The following is a 24,535-nucleotide window of genomic DNA, read 5'->3' as shown; positions in this document are numbered from 1 at the left end:
GCGGATGGCCTAAAAGAATGAGGATGTATGCTGCGCGCGTGACGGACCTCGATTTTGGTGGTAGTATTTGTCTAACGTCGTCTAACGTCGACAAGAGCTTCGCTACACATCCACTTTCACTGATTGGAATGGACTTGCGTTTTTTTTTTATGCAGTCTGTCTATCAAAGATTGGTGGTTAACTTACCACACCCTACGTCACGGAGGGGATGGGATAACAACGAACCCACCCCGCGTGCTTTTACTGCTGGTTCGACTGGCTGACCGGCGATAATCTCCACGCCTCGAGACGAGAGGTGGCCGGTTGATCAGGCTTGCGCATTATGGCAGGTGAGCTAGTTGAACCATCAGTAAAGGCTAGCGAGGTGGGTTTCTTGTCAGCCCGTCCCCTCCGTAACGGAGAGCGCCGTAAGTTAACCGCCAATGTTTGACAACTGGCGTCCCCGACAGGACTTGCTGGCCTCCGATACTTCTGCCACTCGCCTCGCCGGTTCAGCAAACTCTGCCCGCTTGCCGCGGTTCACCAGATACACACGCACTCTCTCTCTCCCTCGCCGCGCCGGCTACCGCGTGAGGAACCGGTTTTGGGGCCCGGGGGATCTAAGCAATGCGCACCCCACAGACGCGCTCGCCGCAGCGGGATCTTTTTGCGGCGGTGTGGTGACGCCGAGGTGCACACGCACTTCGCGGGACACTCAAAGCCACTACTTACTCTATGGCAAGCTGCCAGGGATAGGTGTACCAACACACAGGTGCGTTAAAATGATATGATAGCTGTACGGGGGTTATTTTATTGACGACGTACTTTAATGCTACTTCTTGACTCGCGTCAAAATTCAGAGCTCTCGGCGACCAAACTAGTTCCTGTTAGTTATTATGTGTGCTATAAACGTGTAGGCCTCCCATGAAGTAAAGTTCAGTGAAAGTGACTTACCAAATTCCTATTTCTCTTCTGCTCCACGGTTCCGGTTCCCCTGTTACGCAATCAGACACTTCGAGGCGCAGGAAAGGGGGCGTCACTAAAGAAGTTAACAAAAATAAAGAATTATGCCGATCTCACGCACTGTGAGAATTGCTGTGCACTAGTAGCCCCTCTTCCTTAGGGACAACTTCCCCCCGCCCCCTCAAGCCAGTAATACTGCAATACTACATCTGCGTATTTATAAAGCCTCAGGCTTATAAAACAGACATTTCGTGAAACGAAAAATCTGTTAATTTCACGCAGCACTCGTACTCAGCAATGCTGGCTCATTCCGTAATTTACAAAGCAGACATGCACAGAAGTGACCTTACTGCTTCGAAAGTTAATGGTTGCCACAAATGCTGTTGAAACAGATAATGCAATTACGGATAACCGCACTGCATGGGGAATAAATGAGAAACGAAGGAGAAACGGCACTTCCAGATACATGCCAAGGGTGCACTCAACAAGTATATATAGCCATTGTCGGAGTGGTATTGGCTCATCCACCAAGCTGACCTACTTCTATTTTTTTATCTAACGCTAATTGCCCTTCGCATATGAAGCATGTCTCCCTAAACATACATTGGGCTGATATAGCTGCACCCAATTGCAAAATGAGGATAGTTGCGAAACAAAGTCATCCCGATAAAAGAGTGGGAAATGGAGTTTATTACCCAGAGAACAGCTAACATGCGTCCATGTAGCGGCTGCTGGAATCAGACACGAATCGAAACACATGAGTGCGCCACCTGTGCTAACACGCTAGCCCACGTCGTACTCTTCTTCCTTTAATATTTGCCGATTGTAAAGAAACAAACGAAAATAACCTCTGTTCCAGTATTCACAAATATTTCATGCATGTCGTCGCGAAACGGACATCCATATAATGAAAACTTATTACTTTTCGATAATAACGATGCCAACATCCCTAGAATACTAGAAGTGAAAGCATTCCGTGCAATTTGGCGCTTTCTTTGTTTACTTACAACTGCCCCACAAGAATACAGCCATCCTTGCGGCTTACGAGGTAAAAGGAGGCAGAGGGCCATGGTAGGGCTTAAGACGCTGCATGGGGGCGAGGTGCAGCGCCGGCGCCGTATGACAACGACACTACGAATTGGGACGACGAGGCAGCGTGATGAACGGTCTTAAAAAACACACCAGCGACTGGAAGGACGCGCAGAGCGTCGGCGATGCAGCTCTCCTAGTTGCATCGTAAGAAATTCATATGCGTTCTCGTTCTCTTCCTTACACGCCCGTCTGCGAAAGAGAAAATTTCCCGTAATGAAATTTTCGCACTGGTACCATGACAACCCATATGCGCAGCTCTCGCTGCTCTCGCAGCAGTTCGGCCATGAAACCAATGCCGTCATGGTCGAAGCGAAGCAGGCTTCAGAGCTGCTAGTAACCGAACAGGGCCAACGGTTGAGTAAAGTATCTAAATTCACTCTGGCGTCGCAGACCCAAGTGGATGCGCACAGCTAGAGAATGCCCCTCTGGGAAATCTTCGCCAACTGGGGACGTCTGGATGCCCTGTCCTTTTTTTTTTGGCATCATGCGAATTAGCAAGCGATCAGTACAAAGTCACGTTTAGTGCCCGATGCATGCTTGCCTCGGGCGTGTCTCGAGGAAGCTTTGTGCCAAATTTTAGAAGCGTGAAGTACCTTCACCTTTCATTGCTCGCTAAATGTACCCACGGAGAAAGCGCTTCACGCAAGAGGCCCGGGTTTTTTTTTCTTTTTTCTTTTATTCGGTCTTCGTTTTCCCTTTTCTTTAGAAGCACTTCTTTTGTATGCCCGAACTTTTATGCTTCCCTGCCTAATAACATAATTCTAACGTTATAAATTTCCATGGTTGAAGATCTGTGTCAGCTCGCTATCACTAACCCAGCGTTGCCGTTGCCTAAAGAACAGCAGAAATTCTAGGCTCGTAATAATACCTTCACCTTGAAGGAATTACCAAAGGCGGACTTGACTGCTAAGTTCGCAATAATAAGCACATGTGCATGGACTCTGAAATTCGGCAGTCATTACTCTTAGTGTATGTTTTTTTTATTTCATGCACTTTCATAGCTTGAACATGAATTGTGCGAACGCAGTGGTGAGTACAGGGTATATGTACAGTGCGGTGCACTGTTTAAGGAAACACGTGAACGTAGAGCACATATGAATTTTTCCCACTGGCAAGTGTAGAGTCACCCAGCCTTGCAGCAGCCGACTTATATGGTTGGCTGCGCTTGCACCTTTCTACACCCCTTGTGCAGTGCATGGACATATCTATGCTGTCTCTTTGTTCTCACTCCTAACTTTTCTGAAACTATTAAATACCACAGGCTGCATTTATTCCTGAATGAAATAAAACGTTAGTTTGTGGCTTCCGTCACCCATGTCTAAGACGCACTGAAGCAGTCGCTATGGACACTTAACGAAATACTAAAGTTAAACACAACAGTTTTCAGCCCCCATTTCTCTCGACGCGTAGAGAACAACGTATTGTACGCACCAATGGCCACTAAGGCTTGCATGTCTTGTTGGTTGCAATCGTTTAAAGAGCACACTGCCAGGCGACCAAGAGGAAGCTCCGTGAAGGAAAAATAGTTCCTGAAGTATAGTAGCTGCAAAAAAGGTAGAAAATTATTGTGACAAACAAGGGCCCATACATGAAGGCAGGACCGTGGTGCGGCATGGATGCACGCTTTCATATAATATAGATGCACAAAGTAAGTGGACTTATACATTACCGATCACCTCCGAAGCAACGCTAAACAATAAAGAAACAAGATTCATGTTTTAGGTGAGGTATTTGTGCTAATCTATTATGCCTAAGTGAGAAGCTAGCTCCGAGAATATGTTTATTGGACTTAGCTTGATCAGGTAGCACAACATTTTCAATGATGCCACCGCCTGTCCCGTAGCCTATCGACTAAACATTGTGGCAAGACCTCTCGATATCTGACATTTCGTCTGTAAAGACCCTGGTGACGTAGATATTTCATGGTTCTGTTTTTGATGTTTCTCTCACGTGACCTCTCATGAGATGTTACCTGAACTACGTCTTCTACTCTGAGTTTGACGACGCTTCTTAAGTACTTCAAGATGCGGTTCTGTAAACCGAACCAAGTGGCCACTCAGAAGAGGGGGGGGGGGGGGGAGGGGGGTTAGCTAAACACAGCTTGGCTAGAAGAAATTATCACCTGAGTCTTCGGTGCAATATCAGGCATAATTACACAACCAAAAAGGAAGCATTTTGAACAACCAAAAATCCGCACTGAGAGAAAAATATCTTTCTGTACCTGGTAAATTTATGCGCCGAAATGTTAGTAAATTTAGAGCTATTCACTAGGACCTAGCACTTATTGAACTGAAGACACTGATGCAGTAGTCATAGTTGGTTATTATCTATGCTATGCCAAGCATTTGTTGAAGGTACAGATGACGCAAAGGTGTGCAAAGAGAGGCGATGATGGTATACGACGATGGTGTGACGACGATGTTATGATGGCGATGGTGTGATGATGGTGGCGTGACAACTAAGATATGATTACAATGTTGCGACAACGACTTTATGACAACCACGAGACGACCACGCTTGAGTGATGGTGATGGTGTGATGACAACATGATTCCGATGCTGGAGCGATGCCGATGGGATGACAATGTTAAAATGACTACACTGGTGCGATAGCGACGGCATGTCGACCATATCATAATCACGACTGTACAACGACCACGGTTTGTCGAAGATGGCATGAAGGCAATCGGATGGCGATGGTTGAATCACGACTACGGTGTCACAACAAAGGTATCACGACAATGGGCTTACGACAGGGCAATTCCAACGACAATATGACGATTTATCGACCACGACAGCATGACGGTGACTTTTTGATGACGAGCCGCTGTCAACAATAGCATAACGATGATGGAACGATGACGAGGGCTTCAAGAGGGTGTGATAACGACCAAATTACTACGCCATGACAGCCAGAGAGATATATAAAAGGATGGTAGGGATGTTAACCAGTCAAAGTCCGGTTGTCTACCCTGCTTTGGGAAAAGGAGAAGAAAATAGAAAAAAGGGAGGGGAGATACATATAGAGAAGGTAAAGAAAGAGAGATACGTGCACGTACTGCACTGCATACTCAAAGGCACTCGCACAAGGCAAACGGTCTCAGAAAGCACAAAAGTGCCCTCATTTCCTTCTGAGCTGATGATTTTAGTATTGTCTGTTCATTTATAGGACGATCATGTAGTTTCCTGAATGCGATAGACATAGATTGTCTTTGTGCTTCAAATTGAGGACAACAGCACATTAGATAGACAATGTTCTCCTCGTAGCCGCAGACATCACATACAGAGCTGCCAGCCATTCCAATAGGTGCTGAATACATTTTCGTGAACGCAACTCCCAACCACAACCAAGACAGAAGGGACGCTTCGCATCGGTTAAATCTGGCCGGAGGTCCGAGTTGCATGCAAGGATTTAGTTGGTGCATTCTGGTGCACCTTGTATGTGCGGTATTCCACTCAGCTAATGAGAGTGTGCGTGCTAGAATGCGATGCTGTCTCGCAACTTCTCTTTTTGAAAGAGGAATTGGAACGTAGCGGTATCTTTAGTTTGACGTCTTAGCTGCCTTGTCTACATAATCGTTTGCAGTGATACAGCAAAGGCCTGGTATCGACGGAAAAGAGGTATTATGACCTCCTTCTCTCAGATGGTGGATAGGTCCCCCGATCTTGCACGTCAATTGAATGTGAGTTCCATGTTGGACGAATGACTGTATTTTGTAAGGCCAACCTGCAATATTTTCGTGTTCATCTCATGAAGCGCACCGCGGACAGTCGAGGGTTCTGCGGCTGTAGTGGTAGTGATACGGGAAGCCTTCAACCGTTGGGATATTCCCGTTGTCGGTATAGCTAAAGCGCCACCGCAACTGGCTGATGAAGTTGAACCCTGAGTATAGACGCGCGTGCAGGCGCTGAAGTTCCCACACAAGAGGTGTAAACTAACTTTCTTGTGTGCGTGTGAAGGTATGTCCGACTTTTTTTGAAGTCCTGGGATTGTGATGTTTACTTTAGTATGGCTTGCACACCATGGAGCAATCGAAGGTCTGGCCACAGGTGCGTGCCCTCACGTAAGAGAGGCACGCTGCGCGAAGGCAGTCACACTGAATTTCGTGTGGCGCTTTTCTAGTGGAAGAATGTCGACGTGGTGGGTAGGGGTCTGGGCAAAGTGTCTAATGTACGCACGCATTGTTTCAATAATAATGTGCGTTCCTATAGTATAATCTTGAGCGATTACAATAACTTCGGTCGTTGACGCGCTTCATGGTAAATCAAGAAATATTATGATTGCTTGAGCTTGGATACGTTGGATTGCATTGAAGTTATTCGTTGAGGCGTTGTAGATAACCTGTAAACTGTACCGCAGGAATCCAATAAAGAGGACCGTGTACAGTTGCAGGATAGAGTGACACTCGCCAGGGATCTCCTGTTAGGAACTTAAACATTTAGCAAATTTCCGTCAGATGTTTTTTTTTTCACATTCACATGAGAGGTACAGAAAAGATTTCTGTCAATATCCGCCCAAAAAAAATTGTGACTTGCGTTATGCGATATCCGCTGAACATCGAATAATATCGCGTAGATAGACAATGGTTTCCAGGTAAATGCTATCACGGCACACTTTGCCCGCGATATTTGAAGTCCTTGTTTCCGAAAGTAGGATGATGTAAAATGGCTGCTTTCTGAATCCTCCCTCCAAGATGAAGTCGCGTCACAACGGATGTCCAAATACAAATGTCGTAGGCATAGATGGAGAGCCCGACGGTGCATAGGAGAATGTCGGCGACTCCAATGACTACTAGATTGAATAGCGTCGGGCTCAGTACTCCGTGCTGGGGGACCACACGGTTGCTGTAATGCTGGGAGGTTAGGCCATCCTCGGTAAGTAAGGAAACGAATCTCGTTTGCAGGTAGCTATTAATCCAGAAATAGACCTTGTCGCCAAGCCCTATTTATGGCCTGTAACGTGCTGAAGGCCATTTCGTGTATTACATAAAATGGCGGAAAGAGGACGATGAGACGAGAACGAATGTATGATAACATTGTCATGAAGCTTATGAAATGGCAACGGCAGCAACGACGACATGTTGCTCATGGATCTTACGTATGCGCTCATGTCCATGACGTGCTGTCGCGCGTCGCCCTAATTCGCAATCTAAGTCCAGTTTGTATGCTATGCCCGCCGGCATTTGAAGCTGTTTTATCTCCCGGATTGGCGCGTCATTGCAGGCAACCTTGCTGTGACCATGGCTCCGACTAGATGAAGAATTGCATAGCATTCCAAAAAAAAACGCATTACTCCACAGAACGTCGTCCTGGGGAATACAGTACAAATAAAACTCAGTCTCACTTACCCTTGGGTGCAACACATCCGAGACTGAGTGAACCATCTCCTCCGCCGCTGAGCCGTTCGTGACGTATATCATCAGGTTGCAATACTGTCCTCGCGACAGCATGTTCCCATAGCCGTCACGTAGTACAATGCTGAGGCACTCGTCGAATGCTCCCATATCCGCGCGGGTGCCCCAGAAGAGGCCCGTGGGGTACTTGCCGGATGCATCGAACACTGCGCATTGAACAATGATATTTACACTCAGATCGCAGAGCTGTTTGTAGGGGTGGCTTGTGGCGCTGGCATGGGCAAGTAAAAATGCAAGAGGGAGGGGTCGGGGCCTACCAGTCCGGGCCATCACAACTCCAAAGTATTTGCGTGCATCCATAAACCCACCCAAGCCCGATATAAAAGAGAGTGAAACGGTCTCCCCTGCGACCCTTACCCAAAACTATAATTTTTAAAACAGCTCACGGGGCTAGCATGTGATGTGTGTTTTTTTTAGTTTTCTTAAGAAAGTAATTCAGCGCTACTATTTTTAACGAGCACCCAGAAAGGCGTGACAGTACATGTGCTACTCCATATGTGTTGACTGATACCTACACACGTACGTTTATGAAGAAAGAAGGCACGAAGTGCATGTGCATTCATGGCTGTAGGATAAACCCAATACACACGAAGAAAACCGCAGATTAAGGTATTTTGAATTCACTGGCGCCAAGAGAGACCGAAGTGGCGTTGTCGCCCGCGTCGCCTCTCTGCAAGTAGCAGTGGTGGCCCACCGACTTCCAGCTGTGGAAGGACGCAAAAAGCTGTACGTACGATGTGCTCGGGTGTTGACTAGGATATCCCACTTTCATGGGGCAAAGCTCATGAGGGTGACACTGGGCGCTGTTTCAAAGACCACGCCAGAGAACAAAAAACATCAACAGTAGACGTCACCGCCTCGTCCCAAAATGCACTCGCCCACTGCCGCTCTCGCCAAGATTTAACGATCAAACTTGGGATCCACGACGCGAGGGTATCAAAATTCAAACCCGAACTAGGGACAGATTAGCTCTAGAGCTATTGGAATCCTTTTTTGATCACGCAGAGAGGCGACACATGTGTAAGCACCATTTCCCACTTCCTGAGTGCCAGTGAATTTGGTTTATTAAACAAAACGTGACATTAAGCAGTCCGCTCCCAATAATCTGCGCTTTTCGTTGCGTGCATATTGTTTTTCCTGCAGCCATTATTGCTTTATAAATGTAATGTATGTAAGTTTCAATAAACATAGTTGGAGCAGCCCCTTTCCGGCCATTTCTTTTTGTATGCTCGTAAAAAAACAAGTAGGGCTGGAATACTTTCTTAAGAAAGAAAGAAAAAAAAAGTACCCGAACGTCACAACGTATGTGGGCACAACAAGGATAATTTTTCGCAGCCAATATAACTGGCATTACATGTTGAGAAGCCCGGTTGATAGACCAGAAGAGGTAGAGTGGTATCTGCATCGAGGTTAGTCTGCTCGTCGATTCAAGTACAGCGCCGCAGATTATACACCAGGCACTGATGAGGAGTCGTCAGCGGTAAGCACGTGTCCGCATGCTGCTTTATCTAATCATAATCGGCATGATGCGTGAGGCAACTTGAGCAACAATTATAGCCTCCTTCTACCTTTCTGCATTAAATATTTCAACAGCATGCTAGCACGAGAGTACACCCGCAGCGATAGGCTCAGTGGCTATGGCGTTACACCATTAAGATGTCCCTGGTTCGATGCCTACCCCAGCAGCCGCATTTCACTGCGGGCGTAATACAAGAAGCACCCGTCTGCCATTTAGACTTAGGTGCACAATAAAGAAAAACCCAGGACGTCACTACTAATCCGACATCCCACGCGTGCGTCGTGATCACATCGTGCTTTTAACACTAAAAACCTCGCAATGATTTTCTTTTCATTTTAGGATGAGAACACATTGAAAATAGCTGGAACAATGTACCTTTAAGAGTGCCTCGAATTTCGTAACACTGGAGGCAGTTCATTCTGTCTGCAGATTCGAGCACGTTTGAATGGCGCAAAATGAAATTCCTACGTCATAAAAAGCTCAGCTACGACGCCACGAGCAATGCGAGTATTACGAAAGTCCGTGAAGGCGGTAAGCCTTTTCCAATCCTTTCCCGGTGTGCACCCTACCTAGAGATTCCGATTTCCAATGCTAGATTTACAGTAACAATCAGTGCATGCACCAGCGTCGAAATGCGTTTGCGGCAAAAATATGTGGTGACAACAATCAATCAATCAATCAATCAATCAATCAATCAATCAATCGATCAGTCAATAAAGGAATCACCAAAATTAAATTAAATTCTTGAGTTTTATATGCCAAAACCACGTCATAATTACGATGGAAGCGGTAGTGGGGGACTCAGAAATAATTTTGACCATCTGGGGCACCTTAACGTGCATCCAATGCACGGTACACGAGCATGTTTGTATTTTGTCCCCATCTAGATGCAGCCGCCGCTTCCGGGATTCTGTCCTTCGACCTCGTGCTTAGCAGCGTAACTCCAAGAAAGGGAGAGATAAAAGGAAGGCTGGGATGTTAACCAATCAAGAATCCCGTTGCTTACCCTACGCTGAGAGAACGGAAAGGGTAACGGAGAAGGGTATAGAGACGCGCACGAACAGTACTTGAGACGAAGCTGCTCGACAAAGCCACAAAGCAACCACGACGGGAGAATCGCCGAAAATTAACCCAGAGAAATTACTAGACTTATATAAAGAAAAGAAGCAATGAATTAGGGAAATATTTGGAAATTCCAGCTAGGCGCAAAAGTTATCCTTTTAGGAAATAGCAGTTCCGTATGCTGTCTGATTCACGCCGAATGCATCTACAAGGAGGTTATATCGCCTGTCGTCCTTGTCCAAATACCAGTCCTGCGCTAAAGTGACATGTACCTCTTCAAGGGCATCAGAAATACGACTAAAGCTTTACGTTGGCCCAGGGATTATGTCTATAGACATATTTAAGAATCTATCGACATGTTTGCGACTAGTTACGATAATTGTAACATGTGCAAATTTTGAGGTATTACGCCTACAGGGCGTTCTGGTTTTGTTCCTAGCACACAAGTTTGTTGCGGACCGCTTCTCCATGTCTCATGATTCGCATTAAAAGACTCATCGTCTTTCTTTGTTTTATCAATTTCTGTTTAAGATAATGCCGTATTTCGCCCTTCTACCAGCACGGTGGCTTGGGTCTGTTCCTAGGTTAACGACGTGGAAAACAAACAGCGCAATGTAAAAAGTGATAGAACTGTACAGGAAGAGCAGTTTTACACTCGGTTCTGTTTTCTATGGTATGTTCGATCACTTTGATTTTTTTTTTCGTTTTGCCACGGTGCCCCTGGCGAATGCATGAACAACTAAATAGATAACTTTCGTTCTCTATTGTGACAGCCAGGAGTTGTCTCCTTTAGGTGGTAGTTCCTATTTTCATATAACTAACACTGCAGCCTAGTAAGAACGATGCCAGAGAAGCAGAGCGAACATCATCGTTAAAATCACCAGCTTCCGAAAAAGTGTCCTACGAAAGCATTTAGATTAATGCGCAATAGAGCAAGCGTGCACGGAGCGGAGAAGGGAGCGCGAAAGTGGTGAACAATTCGACTTCTTCATTCGCACCTAAAGAAGCCATAGATGCCTGTTGGAGGCACAGGGAAAGCCGTCATCAACATGAAAGGAAATAATTTTTTTAAGCCCGCATTGCCGCTTAACACACATGTCTCCCCGTAAAAGTGTTCAATGAGAGCAAATGTTTAAGAAAATCTTCTTATGTATGCAGTTGCTATGTTTGAGGCCATGTATCACGATTATTCAATTTTTGTTTAAAAATCGCTCTTCCATTTCATATTGAGGACGATTGTAGGTTTTTCTCAAGGACTCACATTTCAGCGCCCAAGGGTCGAGGTTCTGGAAGCCACGCAGCGTCCGCAAGAGCCCCGCCGTGCACTCTGGCCGGATGTCGGCTTCCAGCAACTTCCTCCGAAAGGACGTCGGTATGCTGGCAAAAGCTCGGGCCACCAAGGCACGCATCACTTGCCCGTAGTCAGTCCTGCCCTCATCCTCCGGAAAAGCAGTTGTCGACGTCGGTATCATGGTCTCCAATCTGTCGGTGCTCGAAGCATTCGCTGTTTCATGCAGTGCTAACGAAGCTTGTGCCAACCACGTTGACGCTAACAGCAACAGCACCGCGAGCATAAGTCCCTCGACTGACGCCTGCCGGAAGCGAGTTGCGGAAAACCACCGGTAAAGCATGGCAGGATGCAACACTAATTTGATAGATGCTCGAACTGGATCAGGCACACCACGTAGACAGCCTAGTCTGTCAGTATGTCTTCGGCGCTCCGGGGCAGAAAAGCATGCTTCTCTCTTTGCCTTAAACTAATGGACGATGCTATGGGACACCGCTGGACTGAACATTTTCAGATGTCACTTCAGTTTAACTCGAAGAATAGGTATTCAGAAGGACTGTCGCCAAATACCGTGCCAGCTTCTCTTTGTGGGCACAGCGAAGGTAGTCACGGAAGAAGTGGACACCAGGGAGAGGCGTCGATCACTCTTCCCTAGAAAAAAAGAAAAACTGCGCTTAATCAAGTCGCGCAGACACGAGATTGGTACAAAGGAGCCTTTCGCATTCCTGAGAAAGAAAGCATGTGCACGGTTTCCGTAATCTCTCCGGTGTTCAAGGACCTTGCGACTCTCTCTCTCTCTAGGACTAGCGAAATTAATACTTAGTGCAGAGTAGCGAAGATAAAAAAATAAGCACGAAGGGAAAGAACTACCGCCGGGTCAAGAATCGCACGTGTTCGAACGCAGGTGTCCCCTACAACAAGGTAAAACCTGCCGCCTTCACGCAGTTTTTTTCTTTCTTTTCTTTTTTACACCTCGTGCAGTGAAACAGCATCGTGCCGACACGGCATTTGAGCACTGGTAGGGAACGGCGCACACACGCGCATCAGGTGAGAAAAATATTGCGATAGGCTCGTTGCTCGTGGACCCCATTACGCGTGTTGTAATCAACATGCTAAAAAAAGAGTTACAAAATTGCAGAATAGGTCTGGTCTGCGCAGACTCGAATAAACTCTTCATGTGAAAGCTACACCTTGCCGTGGGTCGGATTGATCAATACAAGCGGATCAAAAGAAATGAAAGCAATCGTGACAAAACTGCAAGCAGTCCCGAAACGCAAGATCTACACAACTGTGTTAACGCAAATAGGTTCTTGGAATTTACAGACAACTTTCTTTTGTGCAATCCGTTCTGTTCTTCTGTGAACCTAGAAAAAGACTAATTCTTGAATGAGTCTGTCCTACAAGAGATTTCCTTAAATTGACAGATGTAATTTCTGCACAATCATAAATAAGTTGGTTGAAACAAGTTTATGTCATGATGTATGCCAGATTTACTGTTAAAAAGCTTATGCTGAAACTTAAGTATACGCAGGTCCCTATGTTTCGCTTTCCCAGCGAAATGTGCGCACTAAGCACGAGACACTGAATCTCTCGAATAATTTCTAAAAACATAGCGAATGCCTAGATTTGGTACCCATGCTAATTTATCTATGTCATTTTAAAACCAGGCATCGCATTCCAAATACGCATATTGTACAACTGAGTGAATACCCATTTTAAATAATAAATCTTTAATTTCTCAGGAAAAGTGATTTGCATTGCGTCTTGGAAAACCTAAATCTCGATATGCTTACGCACACGATATCACGATGACAATTACTCAGATCTCGCGATAAGTACACTCTGAGGAGTATATACTCAGATACAGAGGTCAATTTCGCATCCTTTGTATTGTAAGATAGCTTGTGGGGCACTTCTTTTGCAGAGACACACATTTGGACCGGCTTTTGCCATAGTGATGCCCGATTTCCAGCTCCATACGGAAACCCTATTCAAATCAATTTGTAATGTGACGAAATCATCCTGATCATTTGTCACTCTATAGAGGATACAATCGTCCGCAAACAAATCTATATTTGAAGAAATGTCAGAGCGAACGTCATAATTAGGTATTGGAAAAGTCTGTGGTATTTTAGAGACAAATGCGATAGAAATGTGTTAAAAATACGTCGCACCTCGTTGATGTCCTGGATGCATGACTTTATATATATACTCTTGCGGCACACCAGGTAGATCAACTTCAAGGGGAAAGAACCATGCATTAAAACCCGGCCAATCAGTTCTTGGATTTAATTTTTCCCTTATCCACTCGATATTTTTTCCGGTAATATTCTATTACATTTTTTTCGCCGAAGAAAATGAGCAACGGCCTTTAGATGGTGACAGTCTTAAAGGATAAAACGGTGACAGCTACTGCCTCGTACGTAGAATTTAATAAAACGTTCCGTGTGGGGATGCCTTTTTAAAGTACACAAATGCGCAGTCACCTGACGATCGTTTATCTAGCACTCTTAAGAGGACACATGTTACCTTACTCAGCTGAGTTGTATAGTACAAGCAAAAAGTATTGGAAAGTCACGTGGCTGCTTAAACAAAATGTCAAAATTTACATGGTTTATAATAGCAGTATGGCAAAACATGTGCAGTAGCCTTAGAAACAATGCTTGTTAGACACATCAGACGACAATTGCATACCAGTAACGATATAATACGACAATACTAGTAACGATACCAGAACGATGTGCAGCGTATTACCACTTTGGCGAAGCATGTCCAATAGCTTTAGAAGGAAAGCCAGTTGGAGACCTCGGACGATAATTAGAGAGAACCTATGTGAGCAGACGCACTCACATGAGCTGCTTTCCGATCAAGTGATCGGAAAGCAGAATTAGGTACATGTACTTACACACAATTTGCGCACATGAGCAGAACAGAGCTCTCGGTTAACCATCGGGCCTGGTAGCACTAGTCGGGTCCAAATCTTTGAGCAGCAACTCAATTACCCTTTTGTCAAATTAACAGTTAAAGAAATTAAATTGGGGTGTTTTACGTGCCAAAACGACTTGCTGATTATGAGGCACGCTGTAGTGGAGGACTCCTGAAATTTCGACCACCTGGGGATCTTTAACGTACACATAAATCTAAGCACATGGGTGCTTTCGCATTTCGGCCGCATCGAAACGCGGCCGCCGTGGCCGGGATTCGATCCTGCATCCTCGTGCTCAGCAGCGCAACACCATAGCCACTGAGCAACCACGGCGGGTCAAATTAACAGTGTCCATTGCACAGTCACAAAGTAAACTGAAATTGTGGTAATGACGGACCTATTTGCGCGGGCAGGAAAGGCAGGATAGCTGCTCAAAGCGCACCGCTTTTCCTACGCTATCGTGAATAAGGTTGCAACCTTGTTACACACACGTAATCTACATGTTATCTTTGCCATTTGGTTTTGATGCAGTGCCAAGATTCATTTGCGCGCACCTTTACATGCAAATTAAACAAAAAATTATTTCGCTTGTATAATTGTACTCTTCATAGCTTGGCGACGTTTTGCAGTATTTTTTGTCTATACAATGTTCGATAATTCTTATATGCTGTGTACGTGCATTGTCTTTTCTAAGTGAAAGTGCGCACTGTTTTCTTAAATCAGGGTTTACTTTTGTTTCGTCGCGACATCATGTCCCCAGAAGGCCACATAGCGCTACCGCAGTTTCGAATTTCTTTCCCTAGATATATTTTATCAGTCATGAAGAGTGCGCATTTCCGTTTAAAGATCCTTATGAGGCATGTCATGGTTCTAGCGCGGGTAACACATCCCGTGCCCGCGCTTTTTAAGGCAGCTACAAACTCGTCACTCATGCAATCTTGTTTAAAGATCCTTATGAGGCATGTCATGGTTCTAGCGCGGGTAACACATCCCGTGCCCGCGCTTTTTAAGGCAGCTACAAACTCGTCACTCATGCAACCTTGAATGTTACCGTATTCTAATTTAAATTCAGTCAGATCAGTGTGTCATTGCTAATGCTTGGCAAACCAAAAGCAGGCTGCGCAGCTGCGGGAACATCAGTTAGAAGCAGATTCTAAAATTGTCTCTACACGTCGGTCGGAAATGCCAGCTGTGTGAGTTACCAACAAGCGCATGGGACGAATAATTCTTTACTGTAAGCATTTGATACATCTCCTGCTCATGGGCACTGACCATAAGGTAAGATACCGTAACCTTCAATAACCAAGTTGGAACATCTTGCAGCGACCATCTCGACATATTTTGTAAAATCTCATGTACTTTTTTAATTGCGCATCTTGAAGGCCTACAATAAGAACTCCCTTCCAAATATTTACCGCTACGTGGACGTATATGAAATCAAACAGCCGCACATGTCCTGAAGGGAGAAAGCATGCACCGTAAAATTTTCGATTCACGCGATAAATCACGTGCTTTGTAACAAATACTTGTTTGTCACTTATGCCATACACAACCACGGCTCTGAAGAAAGAACCACGGAAGGTTTAGTTATTTTGATGAAGTTTCGAAAGTCATATATTTTTTTTGCTACTACAGCAATTTACGATCGGCAGAGATGGATAAGCGCTGTGTAATTCATTCTGTCATGTTCCGCACTTACCTCCTATGTATTTCACGTATCTTACCATCTTTACGTACAATGCGGCATGTTTCAGGAATAACTCATCAGAACCTACCTGACGTCCATTTTCGTTTTGCCATAAGCATTTTTGTTTTCACCTTACAGCTATGGAAAAACACTGAGAGATCCTGATTCCCGTGCTCTACACATGTCTTGTTTTGTCCAGGGCATCTTGCCTAACTCGAAGTTCTCAATTACAGTGCACTTTTTGCTAGGGTTAAATTTGCTAAGGTGGTGAATTCCCTCAATGCGTACATTGCTTGCTCCAACAGCCGAGCAGCAGATATCCTTAGTGCGGTTCTCTGCCCTCGCATATGATTCATATTTTTTTACCTTCAATGCCAAAGAATATCTGATCGCAGTGCCGACTCCTATATTTAAATGCATCCAACTTCACCTTTGGCATCTGCAGTTCTGTCTGTTGAAGATTATTAGGCCTGTGGCAATGTGTAAACTACTTCGGAGCTCGTCAACGGATGTTCATTTGCAGATTTGTCAAGCCAGCATTTATTTTCTTCTTGGCATCTTTGTTATCAGCAAAAAAAAATTCAATTGCGGCTAGTCGTTCCTTAATATCATTCTGGCCAAGCAGGAACTTCTGAAGAGCAGCATCCTAGGGGGATCAATATTAAGTTCCCAATCTCCGCAAAACAAGCAATAGCAATAAATAAAATGCAGCACGTCTCATGAGCACGAATCGACGGCTAGCACGAAGCATTGACACGTTCCCAAATTGGAAGCGCATTAACGGTAAAGGGGCCTGAACCGCAAAGGCATACAGAACTAATTTGACCCAAAACTGACCCGAAACTGAGCTTCAATATTCGGACATGAAATAATGATGTGGTTTGCTGTTAGCAATTCATGAAATTTCTCGTAAGTTGGTGGGTTTTCTTTTCGAAATAGAAAATTGTGTGATAGATGCGTGTGTCCAATTTGAAGTCGGCCTAACATCACCTCATAGAACAGTTCTCGGTTTGCTTGATTTCCACTCGCTAAGCAGGAGTTTAGCCATATGTAACTTATTTATGCACGAGTTTCATTCTTGTTGCCATTTTTATGTTAGGCCCTTATGAATCACTCGTTTACTGTCTCTGTATGGAAGTGTTATGCGAGTTAACTACACGGAAATTCCGTAGTTTTTATAATTTTCTTGAATAGTTCCGAACTTTGTATTATGTGTTCTTGTGGAATGTCTTTTTTTCTTTAGATGTGTTAGTGTCCAGTCACATAGCTGTGTAAAATTGCACCACGGGGGCAATCTTCGTGGCATTTCAGCAACCCGCAGGACTTCATTAGGAACTTCATGAGTCTGACAGTATTCTTCGTGTCGTAAAAAAAGTGGCCGAATCCTGTTCGGTTTATTTGTGTAGTGTATCGGTGACTTGCAGTGTGTTACGATGTTGTTGCATATATGTTGTGGTGATGATCGAATCCTCAGCACATAGCATAGTGTAAATAGTGTTCTGTGGTGCTGTAAGGAAGGCTCATTGCAGTCAGCCTATAAACTTTGGACAGGCGTTGTTCTGTAGGCACCACTCTCCAGTCGTAGGCCGGGATTATTGGCTGGATCAAGTCGCCTAATGTAGGGCTGCCCAGCTGCACCATAAACTACACTACCGTAGTCGAGGATGATACGTAGAAGGGACTGGTAAATATGTAGTAGACATGATGGGTCAGATCCCCAGTGCTTGTTCGAGAAAACCGTGAGGATATTTATTGCTTTCTTTTACTTTAATTTTAGTTGGGTTAATGTGGGCCAGAAAGTTCAGTTTTGTGTCAAAAGTACGCCTAAAAATTGTAGCCTTCTTTGACCGGTAGCGTTGTACCATATAATGTCAGACCTAGACTGCAGTGTAACCCTCGCTTCTGGAAAAAGAGAACTGTAACAGTTTTGTGTGTTGAAAATCGGAAACCATTTCTGTTAGCCCATTGTGTAAGATTATTGATCGTTATTTGTAATGGTCTTTTGTAGATGAGTAAGTTTGAGGCGCGACAAGCCACTTGCAAATCGTCGACACATATTGAATGTTCAACAGATGATGGGACGATCTTTTTAACAGAGTTCATTTTGACTATGAAGAGTGTCGTGCTCAGGATGCAACCTTGTGGAACGCCATTTTCTTGTGTACATGTCCGTGAAAGTATTGTGCCAAGACGTACTTGAAATGTTCTAACTGACATGGAATCACATAGACAGTCTAGCATTCAGCCACGAATTCCGCGAATATGACGTGTAGAGAGCTTCCTACTTATGATCACTCAAAAGATACGGTGTGCAGAAAGCTAAATCTAAACAACTAATAGCGTGGGGAGTCGGTGAAAAGTAGGTCGGTGCACCTGAGTATAAAAAACAGATGTCATTTGACAGAATAATATATTCAACGAGTTGCCCTATTTGATCAGTTTTAACATTGCCCCAAAGAGTACAATGAGCATTAAAATCTCCTACTGAAACAAATGGCTCCGGTAACATTTCTTTTAAATTTTCCAGGTTTCGAGTAGTGAAATGGATTTAGGGAGGAATGTACAATGAATAGATGGTGACAGTCTTAAATGATAAAACGGTGACAGCTACTGCCTCGTACAGAGAATGTAATAAAACGTTCCGTGTGGGGATGCCACCTTGGAGAGCAATAGCGACACCTCGTGATAGCGCTCGCGGTCCTTTTTTACGACAGTAAAACCTTTAAGAAAATGTTTATTTTGGGGGCCTATGTTCGTTTTACGAAGGCAGAATGCTACTAGTGATAACCCACTTTTAATCTATTTGATGTCACCTAGATTGGAAATTAGGCCTCTGCGATTCCAATGAATATGAAAGCTATTGGAATTGAAAAAAATACTTAAGGGTGTGAGCTTACAAGTTGTAGTGGTCATATATTAAAAAGCTGATCACTCTTATGAAAGGCGGAAGCCATTCAGGTTACCTGTCCCTTTTTCGGCGGAGTTACAAGATGTTTCTCCTTCTTGGAGCGCTCCAAGCAGCGCGAATCTTTGGGCGTCAATGACGCCGGCGTTTTCAGGCCAACCTCCATCGCCTTCTGTGAGGCGCTGGATGATCGGGAGTCAGGCGCTGGGAAGTGCGTCTCGCGCCTTGGAGTTCGGTTCAACATTGAACCCCCTTGATCGCCCTTGCAGTTGCTACGTAATGTGGGAGCATTGTAGTTATCAGAAGGATGGTCATTGGCACTACATTTCGCGCATGTTTCTTTGCCCCTGCACGATTGCCATGCATGCCCGAACCTCTGGCACTTGAAACACCGCCTCGGGCTCAACGTGTGGTCTCACGTTGATTTCCAAATATCCTACGTCAACTGAACTAGGCTCAGTGCTTCTACCAAATGTCAATATCACATGTTTCGTCGGGATCGCTTGATCATTTCGCCATAGTGTGATTCTTTGCACCTTAATTACATTTTGCTCCTGAAATCCTTCAAGGAGCTATTTGTACATATTCGTACATTCGTTCAAGGAGCTATTCGTACATGGACGGGCGAGTAAGGACATGGACATGGTGCGCCCGTCCATGTCCTTACTCGCCCGTGTCTTTTTTAGCGCAATTCCCTTCTTTAAGTATGTACGACCGACTCGCCCAACAACGTGCTCTCCTGAGCTATTCGTCACTGATGTTTAGGAAGTCTTCTTCTGATATACCACCCCTGCTTGTGTTGAGTGAGCGATGAGGAGAGATTCATATTAATGTCACCGATACTGGTGAGTTCAGCGAGCTTTTCTAGTTGCTCTTTCTTGGTCAATTCGATGAGGAGGTCTCCGCTAGCCATCTTTGAGGCCTTGTATCCTGGTCCAATCGTGTTTGTTAGGCATTTGGAAATTAGAAATGGTGACAGTTTTTTACGGTTTTGTTGCCTTCACTGTGGAGAACATGGCATTGTGGACGTGTGTCTTCATTTGGTTTCAAAAAGCACTGGAAAGCTGCTTCGGTGCGACCTCTTTTCATAACCCGATCTGAAAATCGCGGGAACGCTTCTGCCATTGGATGGTTTCAAAATTCAGTGGCGGTGGTAGCGACCCACCACCGAGCCCAACAAGGGGACGCTACAGGTTCCAACGAACCTGCAGACGCCAGCTATGCACCGCCACTGTAACTTAATGTATATATCCAAGGCTGAATATATTACACATGGTAAACCCTTGCCACCCGGAAATTCCGAAGTAAGAATAAGCGAGTAGAACACAGGAAAGATTGAAAGTGGGAGAGAAAGAAAGGGTTGAAGAGGGGGCACCTACAGGCGACTGCCGATTTCCCCCGGTATGGTCAGTCCGGGCCTACCGTCTATATGAAGTAGAGACCAACAGGTGTGTTGACTCCACCGGGGGGCTTTAAAGGTCCGAACACCCGGCATCGGCTCAACCCCCAGGATCCCCCTTTCCCAGGCACGGTAAAGCCGCGCACGAGTACGCGCAGGAGGGTTCAATCCTTGTGTGCTCGGGTACGTGGTGCCGCAACACACTAAACGCCTGCTGAGGCAGACGCCCCTGTGGGGTTCAACGTAGTGGGACTGCATGGACCTTCGTCGAAGCCAACGCTGATCACCACCGTCGGCAAGCTACGTGGTGTTCTTGTGGCCAGAAAAGGTAACTTGTGGTTGCGATAGTGCAGCTTGTCATGTGTGCACCCCTTCACGGCACAACCGACGAGAACCTGCGTGAGCAGCCAAAGCAGCAGACGCGCTACCATTCTCGCACCGGTTCCATAACTTGCACTAAAAATCCACGCTTATCTAAGCGTGCGTTTGCAGTTTTTTTACGCGCTTAATCTAAGCGTGATACTTCTCCACACTTACTGATCACGCCTGCTAGGAGTGATCAGCAACTCCTCTTCACGCTTAGCAGACGTGATCAGGAGCCCTGTTCCCACGCTTATTATGGTGTGACGAATCTCCACGCTCAGAAAGCGCTCCCGATGGCGCAAGGTGGATAGTGAGGAGCATGCCCTATCTCCTCTCGCCCCTTCTTTGCATGCGTTGTAAGCAACGAAGGAGCACCGACCCTTGTTGGCTTGGGCGCTTTGGTCGCTTCTCTGAAACGAGCTTTGCTCACATAGCTCTCCGCAGTCCTTTTCATTAACTTCTGCGTCGCAGACTGTGGCGCACCAAGACGCTTTGACAGTGACAGCAGGCCGGCGAAGTAGAAGCTGAGTATGCTGCAATGAAATTATGCAAGACGCCCCCGGCGGTGACACTGAAACTAATCTACTAAGAAGGGGTTTTGCGAAACCCTGGCACCCTCCGACGACGCCAAGTGATTTAAAACGTAAACAAGCACCTCAATATCTCCTTGCAGAAAATGACGAATGCCATCTCAACAATGCTATGCTGTGCCGGACGTTCGAAGATAGCAGGCCTTGTGTAGGATAGCGACGTCAGGACAGAATTTCCCGGATCAAAATCAACGTTTCATTGCACTCTTTCTCCGAATCTTGGCCGTAAATATCTGATCAAATTCTTTTTCACAGGCTTCTTTCGCTAAGAAGGACAAATATTCTAGGCAACCAAAGAAGTAGGACACACATACTTCTTCCTGGGGTACATCATTTATTCATAATATTCATTCCCAGAAAATATGGTGCAATGAGACGCTGATGCCTAAAAAATCTTAGACTGAAAGCATTTTCAGATCGCCGAGAAAGCGTGTCTTTATCTTATCTTTATTTCAATGTGCGACGCAGTGTACGAATCCTGTAATCTTGTTTGCGCCCATGATATTTCTTTGCTTGTTCTTGGATTGAAGTTGGTTGCACAAACATTAGTCATATGCCATCGGATAAGTTACATATTACATTCCCCCAAAGAGGCACAGCCACATCACTATTGACTTTTCTAGGGATGTGTCATCACTGATCTCAGTGTCTTCCTGCTCACAGCCGCTGATGAGGAGACTTGTTTCCCCCGAGACAATGCATGGCCTTGTAAGGTCACATAGTGTTCTCTAAAAAAAAAGAAAAATGTCTTAATACCCAAAGTATATTACTTTATAGGTTAAAACATGTTTCTTTTTGACAAAATGTGGTAACGAAGAGCACTTTCTTTTACACTGCTTTAACACTGATTGCACTTCTGACATTTCTGCTACTGATTGTTCTTAATATGTTACGGTTTGGAAGCTTTTAGTAATGGGCGATATGGGAATGATGGTCAAATCACCGCAGTCATGACAGCATGCATTGCAAGCTTGGGTCGCGACTACGCTTCTAAAGCAATGTATGAGGGTTCTGAAAATTTCAGTATTTTTGATAAATCACCATCATCAACATCAGCATGGTTACGCCCTCTGCAGGGCAAAGGCCTCTCCCATAATTCTCCAACAACCCCGGTCATGGGCTAATTGTGGTCATGTTGTCCCTTCAAAGTTCTTAATCTCATCCACCCACCTAACTTTGTGCCCCCCTTGCTACGCTTCCCTTCTCTTGGAATCCAGTCCGTAACACTTAATGACCATCGGTTATCTTCCCTCCTCATTACATATCCTGCCCACGCCATTTATTTATTTTAACTACGATGTCATTAACTCGCGTTTGATACCTCACCCAACCTGTTTTTTTTCTGATCCCTTAACGTTAGACCCATCATTCTTCTTTCCATAGCTCGTTGCGTCGTCCTCAATTTAAGTAGAACCCTTTTCGTAAGCCTCCAGGTTTCTTCCCGTACTCTCCATCTGCCAAAAAATACGTCAAACGCAAAACTGCTCCAACTGGGCATCAGCAACACTTTCAGCGAACTGGCGGAAGCCCTGCTTGAAACGCAAAAAGCCAGACTCAAAAGCACCACTGCAGGGAGAGCGCTCCTGACTAGGCTGGGACGGGACACGAGCGGACACGTGGATAGATACGCAGACGTGCCCGACTGCTTAAGAAAAACAATAAGCGTTAGGCCAGTACCTAAGAACATGGACCCCAACCTCCATGAGAGCAGAAGGCCGGCGCGAGCCGAATACGTGAAAAAGACACTAGTGCTACTAGAGAACACGGTGTACATGGATGCTGCCACTTACCCGCGAGAAGGGAAGCGCACGACCACGGCGGTGGTGGTGGACGGCGACGGAAATCTGGTCACATGTGCGACGGCAAAGGCAGCCGATACAGCGGAGGCCGAAGAAATTGCCGTGGCGCTGGCGGCAGTAGAAGGATATAGGACATGCAGGCCTCTAAACATCTTAACAGACTCGAAGGAAGCGTGCAGAAATTACACGAGGGGCAGAATCAGCAAAGCCGCCCTCAGAACTCTTGGCGGAGCCAACTTCGCCGAGAAGATTGTTACACACAAATTAATTTGGATTCCGGCCCACACAGGCATAGAGGGTAACGAAAGGGCCGACAGCCTAGCTCGAGAGACCGCGTACCGAGCAGAGCAGTCGCGCGCCCCGGAATATCACCCACACGCTTGTGAGGGAGGATACACAGAAATCTTAAACTTATACAGAGGAACGAGAGCCAAATATCCCCCACCGCACAAAGCTCTAACGTAGGAGGAAGCAACGAGTTGGCGCAGATTGCAGACAAACTCCTTCCCAAATTTATACATCCTAAACAAAATGTAACCAACACAATACAGAGACACCTGCCCATGGTGCGGGGCCACACCCACACTATACCATGTCACATGGGAATGTAAACACAATAAATCATTCCACCAACACAATAACCGGAGTGCGGAGCAATGGGAGAGTCGGCTTACCAGCTGCGAGTTCACGGCCCAAAGGGCCTTAGTGCAGCACGCTAGTGAGGTAGCTAGGCTCAGTGGAGCCCTGGAATAGGGGCCCACCCTTGCCGGAAGAGGCTCCAAGTCGCCGGCGCCCAAGACGACCGAGACCTCGAGACGCTAAATCCTTGAAGGAGCCAAATAAAGTATCTTTCTCTCTCTCTCTCTCTCTCTCTCTCTCTCTCTCTCTCTCTCCGTAGGTGAGTACTGGTAAGACACAGCTGTTATACACTTTTCTTTTGAGGGATAATGGCAACCTGCTGTTTTTGATCTGAGTATGCTTGCCAAACGCACCCCAGCCCATTATTATTCTTCTGATTATTTCAGTCTCATTTTTCGGATCCGCCGTCACTACCTGCCCTAAATAGATGTATTCCCTTACCACTTCCAGTGCCTCGCTACCTATCGTAAACTGCTGTTCTCTTCCGAGACTGTTGAACTTTACTTTAGTTTTCGGCACATTAATATTGAGACCCACCCTTCTGCTTTGCCTATCCAGGTCAGCGAGCATGCATTGCAATTGGTCCCCCGAGTTACTAAGCAAGGCAACATCATTAGCGAATCTCAAGTTACTAATGAAGTCTCCACTAACTCTTATCCCCAATTCTTCCCGAATCATGCCTGTAAATACCTCCTGTAAACACGCTGTGAATAGCATTGGAAAGATCGCATCTCCCTGCCTGACGCCCTTCTTTATTGGGATTTTGTTGCTTTCTTTATTGGGATTCCGTTGCTTCCTTCTGATAAATCAAAGGGAGCTTTTTAAATTTTTGTTCATTTTCATCAATCCCGTTTCCAAACCTTTATTCGCTTTCAAATGTAACCTAAAAAAACAATATAACAGTGCGTAAA

At 45.5% G+C, this 24,535-nt stretch overlaps 1 protein-coding gene across 4 annotated transcripts in view; it reads right to left on the bottom strand.

The window, feature by feature from the left end:
* LOC139056050 (nose resistant to fluoxetine protein 6-like) overlaps positions 1–24,535 on the bottom strand; it is an 81,612-nt gene that overhangs the window by 45,038 nt on the left and 12,039 nt on the right. For 3 of the 4 annotated variants that reach the window (XR_011512113.1, XM_070533868.1, XM_070533869.1), the window contains exons 2-5: positions 11,290–11,967; positions 7,382–7,593; positions 3,466–3,577; positions 934–1,018 (exon numbers count right to left, since the gene is read on the bottom strand). Coding sequence is in view for 3 of the 4 variants with exons in the window: in XM_070533868.1 (XP_070389969.1) it covers positions 934–1,018; positions 3,466–3,577; positions 7,382–7,593; positions 11,290–11,659 (779 nt within the window). In the remaining variant the exon portion in view is untranslated. The remainder of the gene's footprint in view (positions 1–933; positions 1,019–3,465; positions 3,578–7,381; positions 7,594–11,289; positions 11,968–24,535) is intronic. The other variant, XM_070533870.1, reaches the window with a different exon arrangement.

Source organism: Dermacentor albipictus, chromosome 2, assembly GCF_038994185.2.
Source record: "Dermacentor albipictus isolate Rhodes 1998 colony chromosome 2, USDA_Dalb.pri_finalv2, whole genome shotgun sequence".
NCBI classification, from domain to species: Eukaryota; Metazoa; Arthropoda; class Arachnida; order Ixodida; family Ixodidae; genus Dermacentor; species Dermacentor albipictus.
Note: the sequence above shows the minus strand (reverse complement) of the source record. Positions and strands in the feature narration are given on the sequence as shown.